Below are 11228 nucleotides of genomic sequence, written 5' to 3'. Positions count from 1 at the left end.
GAAAGGAAAGCGTACCCATCGAGCAAAAGCATGGTTGAATCGCGACCAAAGCTTTTCGACGTCGTCCTCTTTTAATTAATCTCCGCTCCCTCAACCACCGAGTGCTATTCAGAACTCTAGCGGGGTACTCCTCGCGAGTCGAGAACGCTTCTGCCTTCGTGGCCAAGAACAAAATACATTTTGCTGCGAACCACCATCAAAAGGTAGCAAGCTTCGCTACCTTTTAACCGCCGCGCTTCCACGTTTCCGTTCCACGACAACCCTTCGTTAAATCTCGTCTGTTAAGCCACGTTTTCCCAGATTCTTTGCGAAACGAATAAATTAGCACGCGTGGAAATACTTTATGAATCGATTCGTTTGTTTCGACAACCCAGTGCGTTGTTTACAGTGGATTCGCTGAGTATGAAGGAGGTTCACTCGTTATACTATTTGTGGAATTAAAAAGAATGATTGTGGTGGGCTTCAGTGTGGTAAAACATGTTTGACTAAACCTCTGAGGAAGTTTATTTCCTTCCTTAGAAGCAAGACAGATATATATTATTTCAAAAATTCAAATGTATAAGACGGTATAAAACATTTTGAATTTTAAATATTTGAATTTTAAATATTTGAAATTTAACATTTCAAAAGCAAACAAGACTAATATCATTACCATTATCAGACTTCTCTGTATTCAAATTTAGTGATATGGAATTTTCCTGGTGGATAAAAATTCACGCACATGGAACAAGAATGTTAAACAATTTTGAAATTCGCTTCGAAAGAACTGCGTATCCTCCAAATATTTACTCGAAAGGCGAATAGCTCTCAAGAGGCCGAGTATCCGAATTACTGACGCGGTTCATCGAGTTCGCTGCACTTGTAGGATAGTGATCGGAACAGTTCAAACAAACACGAGCAGCCTACGCCACACCCGGGGCTATAAGTATACGCGAACTGCGTCAAGTAATTGCATCGTGGCACGCCACTTTCTCATTCCCATTGCTCCTCGTGTCTGATTTATCGTCTGGCCTAACACGAGCTACGGTTTAGACTTCAACGCCGACGCGTCGCAGGAGAAAAGAACATGTACGTCGTGGAATCGCAATATCTCGCCTTTGAGAGACAGGGTCTGGGCCACACATAGAGGAGTTCGCGCATTCTTTTGTCCAACAGAATATTTTTCCTGGGTGCAAATAGTACAGATATATCCGTGAAGCATTCACATGAAATAAATATGCACCAATGATAGTAAAAGAAGCTACAAAATAGTATGCAATACATAGTCCAGGATCCATCAATAATTAAAAAAGAATTGATTAATCCTATTTCTGTAGTTGTAATCTATAAAGCAGTGATGTCTAACGAGTGCCAACTGGATTTGACTTTCCTTGAATCTCCTATTTCAGGAAATATCATATACCCACATATCTACCTATTCTCCTAAAAATATTTTCCGCAGTTTGGAACCCATCGACACGATCATTAATGCGCAGGAGGGTTCCGAACAATGATTCGACCACGAGGATCGCCTGATAATTATTCAGTGCTCGGCGTCCGAGTTATCAGTGCGCGTCACCCCTGAGGGGAAGTGCTTCGAGCCTGTTTTGCATGAACGCAAGAGATACACAGCGCAAGAGGGAAAAGAGAGGGACAGGGCAATAATAACCTCCGATCATACTTTAACGAATGGCGAGAGAGATAGAGAGGGTGCAGAACGATTTGCTCCGAAGAGAAAGCAAAGCTCTACCCCTCCTGATGCCCGACAGGACACGGCGCTTTAATACTGTGAAGGGAGGGCACAGCAGGCTTGGCCATGATTTCCAATTCACGCCAGCAATCCCCCTTGGTTTTAAAAGCGACACAAAACGCGAAGCAGGGGCGCTTGCATATCGGTATTCCAGCGCGCAAAAGGCAAACCTTGCATTCTGCAATTCGACCGCGCGTGGAAAGGGCTGGCTGACCCTCGATACGGTAAGAGGGGTGGGTAACAGTGTACGTACTTTTCGTATCGAATGCAACTATGGCATACATTATTCGAAACTGCGCCGAACTGCTCGAGACTGCCGAGGAATGATAGAGTTGGAATAAAATTATCAAATTTAAATAAATATACGAGACGAATGAAAGTCATGAAGGCCTTGAATGTCTATCAGCGCCGATCAAAGGTTTCCAATTACATGCATTATGTTAAAGAAAATTATACGTTATGTCATGAGTGTGTAGATCAAAGTCAATCGAAGTATGTATTTATTCTTCGGATCACTGTATAATGCATACACTTATAATCTGATAAAGTACAATGTATTTTATCTTCAGAAGGAAAAAGTACAATTGAAGGTGGCTACACAGTACTTTATTATTGAATCTGATGGAAAATAAAATAATTCAGACCTCCCAAAAATACGAAAATTTTGTAACATGCAATTTCACGAAATTGTAAAAAAGGAAATTTTCATTAAATAAGTATTTCCCTCAATTTTCCCTTTAAATATCGAATAATCGAGCGCTTTAAAAAAGTACCTACTGTACAGAGCAGGTAAGGCTGAATCTGGAAAAAATATAGATATCTACGTCTATGGTTACAGTAGATAAGGACGACCACGCCTGATTTCACACTTTCAGATATAGACATATTATTATTGGCCTCACTAGTCATAACTATTAACTGAATCGACGTACCCCTATATTCACGCGGACAATAACTACTAAATGTGTCTTAGGTACAATTTTACCAGCTCTGTAAAGTCCCTACCGAACACAAACTCAAAACCAATCAATGGTTCGACAATCCAATCGCGCAATAACCGACGATGAGAAGAAAGGTCGCGAGAGATCGCTTTCTCCCGAAAGCCCCGCTCGTAAAAGCTCGAGGCAGCTTTTCACGCGCTGGAAAATCCCTCTCGCGCGATTCTCCTCGCGGGCAGAATGAAAGGAATCCCGCGCTGGCTTATCCCGTACGGCTGTAAACCCACGGAGGAACTGGCTTGCTTCGTGTCCATTGTTGCGTCTAATAAAGCGTGCCCCTTTTCTGCGTTTGCAAAAGGAATAAATAACAGCGCGCAACGCTATTTGGACGACGGAAGGGCGAGCAGAGGGAGGGGAAGAGAGGTTGGCTTTTATGGGCTAGCTTGCTCGAGTACACACGTTGCGATGAAAGGTTACGCGAGAGAGGCTTGGACGTAAAAAGAACGCCCAACCCCCTCCCTGTCGCGTCGGCGACCGGTAGGTATATTTCACAAAATTCGAAGGCAGTCGCGAGAACGAGGCAGAGCGCGCAAAAATATTTCTAACCCGCGCTGCTTGACGCGAGACCGAAATCGTAAATTAACCCCTTCTCGCTGGCAGTGTTTTTTCAACGCTAATCCCTTGACGGCGGGACCTGCCAGCGAGAGAGCATAATGGGGTGAGTCCGTTATGGTTGCTCGTTTCGAAGCACCGCCACTTACCAAACTCCGTAGGGGAGGCGAGCACGACCGGGCCTATTTTGCGAGTCATCCTTTTTTTTTTTGTGCCCTCGCACGAGCGAGCTCTCGAAATGGCGGGTAATTTGGAGGTCGGAAAGCAAGAGGAGACCTGGCTGCGAGAGATACAAGCAGGGACACGCTCTCGCGAGCGCGTAATGTTTGCAGGTGGAGGTTATTTTTACGGAGATAAATTACAGCCGATCCTCCGGTTACCAAATTAATTTTCCCTCCTGGCAATTCGTATTAATTTCACCCCTTCGTGCTACTTGGTACATGCAGCTTACGCGAGATGTAATAGCTCGTTACTGGGCAAATTTACACTGTCCGCGTGTAACCGCGCCATTAAATCAATCTGTAATCAATCCGTTCGCTGTCGAACCCGCGGTCTGGGATTCTGGGATTCTGGGAACAGAAGCCTGGATCAAAATGGATATTTAGGGGGGTTTATCGTAGCAGTAACGATAGAATTCTATTAGATTTCAACGGTGAATGAGAAATTATATTTAATTGGTTGTTTAGAGGCATTGATAAAAGGAGATTGCATTGCGAACGTGGAAAATTGATTCATTTTTCATTTGTGGTTTGTGAGTTGAACCTAAATGAGTCTGGCTATATCGTGGGTAATTCCACTTGTCATATCAATACGATTCAATTTTACTTCAGTATATCATCGTAAATGATATACAGAACAGATACTTAATCATTTATTATTTTCAAGACTCCATTCATTTCTAATGGCTTTTACCCCCCTTGAAAGAATCAAGATGTCTCATCTCCATAATTACCAGCTTTACGACATTGCCTAACAATCTCATAATTCTTCCATTAACTACCTCCCCTATTACTGATCAAACAGGAAAATTTCGAGCTCCCAGTCGTGGGAAAAACACGGCCATAAATTGACCCCACAATTTCAAGATCGATACTTCATATTCTGCGATAGAAACTAATAGACTCAATTTTTCAAGAAATTATTCTTCCATAAAAGAAACTATAATTGTCAAGATAAATGAATGTATACCTCAAAAACTGTGCACGATTTACCTTCAACGAGCTAAAACGCATGTCACCCGATTAATGTGCGTCACGATGATACCCCAGTAAAATTCTATCGCACGCAATGGCCACATAAAACAGAAGGAGGCTGTCCATAAATCAGCAGGCAAGGAACGACGACGAGCAATTTTTCCAAGTCTCGCGGCGAACCTCCTTATTATTGCGTCGTATCCTTCATCGATCGACCTACCGCAACGCGCGTACGCAGCTTTCTACCCCCAAATGGCAACGAATTGAACACGTTTGCCTCGAACTGAACGTTCAGCATTTCCGAAAAACCATCAAGTACGCGTGCGTGTCCACCTGCACGCGACTCGAGCTTCATCAAGATTTCAGGCTAAGTGATTAGCGCGAACTACGACTTGCAAACGAACGTCGGATGCACGTAGAATACGACCGAGAGACACTATTGATTTTCCCTCGTATTTGGGGTAGGACGACAGGGTCACGACGCAGTCCACCCAGCCTGGATAGAAAAGGATTCTGTCGCTGCGACGGACTTCTACGCACACCGGAAAACCAGCACAGACCCAGTTGCGTGAGGGCTCGCTCGGCCGAGGTCGTGGCGTAATAGTTATCTAGATCAAGGGCAATGGCTAAGGGCGCGTTACGTACTCTCTCCTTCGAGGGGGGTAAATAAATCCTGGGGTGAAACTGATTTCGAGGAGTTTTATCATTGTTGGCGAGTTTTTGGGGTAGTCGTAGAAGCGACGATCAAGGGTGGATAGTGGAATGCATAATATTATTTTCTTTCTAATAATCACTGCTGTTTTATGTTCACATAAACTCTACCAACTTTCATGGTTTATTAGTAACAGTTCCGCCTATAAATAACATATCCTACTTAAATGATCGAACTTAAAGAATATAAAATTCATACATTTTTAAACATTGATAATCTCTTAACTGTTAGAGTTGAATAAATTCATACTAGAAATGTTTACAAACTTTTGAGTCATATTTATGACCAGAATATTCAAAATTATGAAGATTAAAAAATTCTGAATATTTTTTTTTAAATGAGATAAAACAATTTTTTACGTCAAACTCCTTTTTCCTATGAGATTAATTAAATCTACAAAATTATTACTTACGCTATCTAACATTATGGTAAAAATGTTCCAAATCCACCCTTGATACGAAGAAAGATCAGAGACCCAATTTCGCAGGAAGGTTTAAAGTAAGAGCACTTTGCTCTTCGCCGTGACCTTGCTCTATCGCGTGTACCTTCCGCTTTAAGGAATTTCATATAACTCTGCTGTTTTCCTGTCGCTCTAGCAGGGTTACTATTTCAAACTCTCTCCACAGTACACGCTGACTTTTAAAATGACACGCACATTGCGTGAAGAGTGATATTATATCACTTACCTTAATGTGATAGGAGTTCAACTTGGTGCGCGGCAGGCTGTTGAAAGCGCTGAAGTCTAGGCGACGTGAGAAGATTCCATTTGCCCCGCAGCTTTGCCTATAACAAATCAAATGCAATTTTTTCCTTAGAATCAAATTATGTAAATGCAAGCAATGTACATCGCGAATAATTTGTTTCGTATTTTTCGTAAAAAGGAAAATAAGATTTGAAAGAGAAATAGAATATATAAATTTCAGTATTAGATACATTTCCTATTCCCTTCTTTCTTATCCCCATATCTATCTGTACTTCACGTGGCCCCAAAAATTCTATATTGACTCCTAGTGGGCCCATAGGACTCCCATTGAAAAACACTCTTGTAGCCTCCAAAATCGATAAGAAATTCAATCAAAATACGTCTTTCGAATAACTTATGTTCAGTTGAAAAAACTTGACAGACATCGAAATTGCTGCACTCATGCACGATCTATTTACACACGCTCAAGTGACTCCTTCGAAAAGCACTCTATTTTCCCCAATACAGCATCCTTCCGGCGCGAAATCATCCCTTTAAAATCTCTCGCGGAAAAAATCAGGATTCCTCGCGCGCGTTTCTCGTGATACATAATAATACCGTACTCCCAGCCCTTCCACTCGACAACCCTCTGGCGTTGTGTAATGCGCGAGGGTCGCGCGTTTTAGGACTCGCAGCGCTTATCCTCGGAAGCCGATGAAAACGAGCGCAAAGGACGTACGTATTGTCAGAGCACAGTTTCTGCACGTGTACGCGCGTATCTCTGCCACATGTCAGAAAAAGAGGATACGAAGTCTTCCCCGTCGAGAGGGAAAATTTACCTCGGAAGAGCGAGCCACCCTTCATCGACGCGTAAAAGATCGAAAGCAGGGAAATACTTTCGCGTACAAGTCGAATGTCGATGCAAAATGTATCGGGAGATACAGTATTCGTAACGTCGAAATCGTTCAATCATGCAGTTTCCATAATATCTGCAGGAACAGCTCAGACGAGATTCTGGTAGCTTTGATACAGTGTATGTTCGAATGGAGGGGAAGTAGACGCGCAGAGCATATCAGCGTTTCACCCACGGCTGACCCCTCAATGTCTGATTCTACTGCAGACTTTGCAACTGACGTCGGTCCAATAGCGAATACCTTTGGTCTGTCGGTTCGACTGAATTCATGCGGAATGGATTTGCTACGAACTCCGTCTAACAAAGTTTTCCTCCTCCGACATGGAGATCAGCGAGGAGGAAACTCTGGAGGTTGATCCATTTACATTTCACGTGTTCACGACGTTTCATACGATCATTTACAGGAGGAAGTTTGCAATAATTAAACGTGACACCTCTGGTTGTTTTAATATCTATTTATAACTACTCGTAAAAGCTACAAAACTGAACGAAGTTAATAGGACATAAGTAAAAATGATTTCAGATTATTTTAAAAAGCACCTACGTAATACGTAAACGATACCACAGATATTTCAGAATCTATTTCGCCTTCTAACACAGCAGAAATTTGCATCGAGTTTTCTCTGTTCCTACGATACGAGAGATTCTATATCAAGGGGTCTGGAATTGAGTTGGTGGAAGGAAGTTACGTCAGCGGCAGGAAGACACAAGCGAGCTGAGGCAGGCATACAGAGAGGCCAGGCAACAGTCAGGAGGCAGGCGAACGGAGCAGCTGCTGTGATCCTAAGGTGGGGGGTTCGACCTTAACCTTGGCCTCCACTCGGCCGAGACCCGTCCTCTATTGTTGTCCGTATCGTTAACTTTTGGCAATGTCAGCCGAGTGTCACGAAAATATTGCGCAGAATCGTCGATCCGCGCGTGTCACACCGAGGAAAAGGTAATGTCTACGACCAGTTGCATTATGCAATGCGGTCGATGCATCATTCTCACGTGCCTGGACGAGGCACGTTGAAATCGTGCGTTGACCGAATTTGCGACACGTGGAAATGCGAAGAAAATATTTGCGTCTTGGAATACCAAGTATGTACTCCGTAACACCTGGAAGTATGATATTTTGGGTGGTAAAGACACTTAAAAAGATCTTCACAGGTTCTGTATTTTCACGCTTACTTCATCAATTTGGATGTTACATCGAAGAGTAAAGTGATAAAAAAAAAACTAAATTTATGCGATACATAAACGGATGCGTGCTATTTTAAGATTAGGAGTTACGCAAGAGTTTAACCGTTCTCTTTTCACGCATTTTTATCTACACGGTTGTATAAAAAAGTTTATTTTACGTGCTCCGAATGATTCTCGGAAAATAAGTTTACTACTTAAAACATTTGCTTTCTATTCATAAATTCGAATCACATTGCTACCGTGGGATTATCAAAATATACAAAACAAAAATCGTAAACTAAAAAGAGAAAAGAATTTCGACAATGGCATGCTGCAACTATACTTACAGCAATACAATTGCAAACTGTAACTCCACAACAATCATACTGTGGCAACTGATCAAGATACTATTACCATCGCTCTGAAACTACCTACGTGCTAAATATACTTGCATCATTAAAATCGCCTATTATATACACAAGGTTGCATTCAAATTATTGCATAATTGATCTACATTGTTACAACCGCGTACTGTTCTCACATCCTTGCGTTTGCAAGCCTAACCTAAGACACTGTGCTATAAAAAAACAGAATTCAAGAAGTATGATCTCACGCATCGCGTAATTCCTCTACAAGCAGCAGCACTCGAGTCCCTCCGTCGCCAATTCCTTCCCCATTTCGAAGCGTGACTACGTCCCATCGCAATGTCGACAATCGCTCGGCACAAATCTGCCCACAGTCATCGTATTTACACAGCCCGTCACCGAAAACGTAATAACATCGATGATTGAAGGGCAATTCGGAGCCATTAACTCAACGAGGTAACTCCTGGCGGGAAACAACGTGTCCAATTTGCCCGGCGTACCAAAAAAGGCTCGCGCGGACGATAGATTTGCATACACGCCGGCAGTTAACGAAGCCGTGTATAATCGCGCGCACGAAAACCGATATTTACGTTCGATTGCGAAACCCAGGCATCTCGCGAAGGATCGACGCGTACAAATACGGACGCGTACGCGAGAGAGTCCCTCCGCGTCGCCATCCGCCGCCATTAATTCACAACGATGCGAACCGCTGAACTCGACGCTCGCGCAATTATTTTCAATCAGCCGGCAGCAGTGGCAATAACGTTTGCACCGTAGTCCCTCGATCGTGTTTCGACTCCCGCGATGACTAACGCTAGTTGCGCAAGCTTTGCAGGGAATCAATGGAATTATTATTTTGGGCAGAGGAACATCGCGACGGACGTCGCGCGTTCGATTCCCGCGGGACCGCGTCGCGATTCGCGACTGGGCAATTAGCGACCATAAAATTTGTCGCCAGGGGATACACTATTGCTCAGAAGTATTTGATGACATGTTTGGTGGAAACGTTTGGTATCACTTGAGAGGAATACACACGTACGCATAAACGAAAATGGCAAAGTTGAATATGAAGGTAGAAAGAAATGTGCTAATTGGATACAGGCAAGAGAAAATTAATTATACTGTGCTCTACTTATAGGTGTTTTTTATTTCATTGAATCCACATGTGATAAGAGATCAAATAAGGTAAATGTCCCAGTAGCCAACCATGTTGTGGTAACGGAATACTAACACTAATTCTACTGAATTTTATTAGGCTTGAATTCTAACGTGCCTAATAAAACACAAAACATACCTACAGAACAATAAAACTCTCATATATGAACTATGATCTTTTCTTAGGTCATTTTACTCTGAACCCATTCAAAGAAGTTCTTTTAAATAATTCTTCATTGATTGTAGGAATATTTCTGAACCACTTAAGTAGAATAAGACGAGCCTTCTAATGGTGTAATTTTCATTTCCCTTAGCACAATGCTTTTCCAGGCAAAAATACACTGGACGTTGAGGGATTCTTAAGTCACCGTGTACCGAGACATTTTACCTCACTTTTCAGTAGCAGAGCTATGTACCCCATTATTATCATGTTCTTCATCGAATCTGAAGACAGCCAACAACGGAGCAACATTGTTCAATTTTCCATTTGCATAGCTTGCCATTTCAAGGATTGCAACAATATCATATCCAGCCGCGTCTGTTACTTTCTCTTTTAATCCTTCGGCCAGTCGTGGAGCATAATTCATGCGAAGGGAGCCTGATCGAGATCCTAAAAAATCGATCGCGCGAGCCATTAAGGAGAGCGCGCGAGAGCTGGTATACGCGAGGACGTAAAAAAAGGACCGTTTCGCGGTTTAATTTATATTCCGCTGGAACCGGTTTGCACGGACCGCCCGCTCCGCGCATATTATCGTGCAAACGGCTGGGATGGAAAAGCAACGGCGTTCTTTTAGCAAAAGGGAATTATCTAACCTTGGGGCGCGGCAGTAGGCTACGGCGCTCGCGAATTAAGAGCTGCCGAGAAAGGAAACTGACCGTCTTCTTATCGATGTGTCGCTTCACGCCAACCTTAGCTTGGGTTTCGAGGAGATTCGTATTGTTTCGGTGTGCATGGCGAGGTTTTAAAATAGTTCCCCCTAGCAGAGGAAACGTGACAGTGGACAGAGCCGAGGGTCTATTTATAGTCAATTTCTTCGCGTCGTTAACGCAGGATTGATTGCGGCGATTTGAAATTATAATCAGTCAATTAGCAAGCCTGATCGTCGCGAAAATACGGAGGTGTTGTTGCATGGAATGCGCTGTCAACTTTTCCATGACGTTGATTATGAAGCTCGATGGATGATTCTTCCATCGGGGTAAGGACTTGGGGTCATAATAGAAGTACATGAGTACATAGATGATATTAATAAGAAATTCTAGCGATCACTACTGGAACAAGATGAGCACTTTTGAATGTACACAGAAGAAAATATTAAGCTGAAGTTATTAAAGTCTCTTGTAAAATTTACAAAGTATTTTAACAGGTCTGAATTTAATAAAGTCAATGAGAGTCAATTTTGTAGATTTAACAAAGCTACTCTTGCTGTAGAGTCAAGCTACCCTTTACTAATTTTACAAAAATCTATAACAGATCTTACATAAATCTACCCTGCGAACATCTGACTCTACTTAGGAAGACTTCTAGAAGATCTGCATGACCATTTCTTGCCTCGTAAATATAAAAATAAATTAAAAATATTTTGAATTCCGAATTATTAGATTGAATTCAGCGTATGAGCGAACACGTTGATGCTAAACGAAACCCAAGACATAAAACTCAGGTTTGCGCTAGGTCCAGCAGACGAACTCTTCAAACCAATAGGCTCCCGTGACACTTCGGTAACACGAGACCCGTATTACGCGGTTATTCACGAGTGAATCAGTTTTT

General features: G+C 42.5%; 1 protein-coding gene across 1 annotated transcript in view; it reads right to left on the bottom strand.

Annotated features, from left to right (window-relative positions):
* LOC143183247 (headcase protein-like) overlaps positions 1 to 11228 on the bottom strand; it is a 160513-nt gene that overhangs the window by 126698 nt on the left and 22587 nt on the right. The window contains exon 2 of the mRNA XM_076384758.1: positions 5871 to 5967. Coding sequence (XP_076240873.1) covers positions 5871 to 5967 — 97 coding nt within the window. The remainder of the gene's footprint in view (positions 1 to 5870; positions 5968 to 11228) is intronic.

Source organism: Calliopsis andreniformis, chromosome 9 (assembly GCF_051401765.1).
Source record: "Calliopsis andreniformis isolate RMS-2024a chromosome 9, iyCalAndr_principal, whole genome shotgun sequence".
In the NCBI taxonomy this organism is placed as follows: Eukaryota; Metazoa; Arthropoda; class Insecta; order Hymenoptera; family Andrenidae; genus Calliopsis; species Calliopsis andreniformis.
This window is presented reverse-complemented; position numbering and strand designations above follow the sequence as displayed.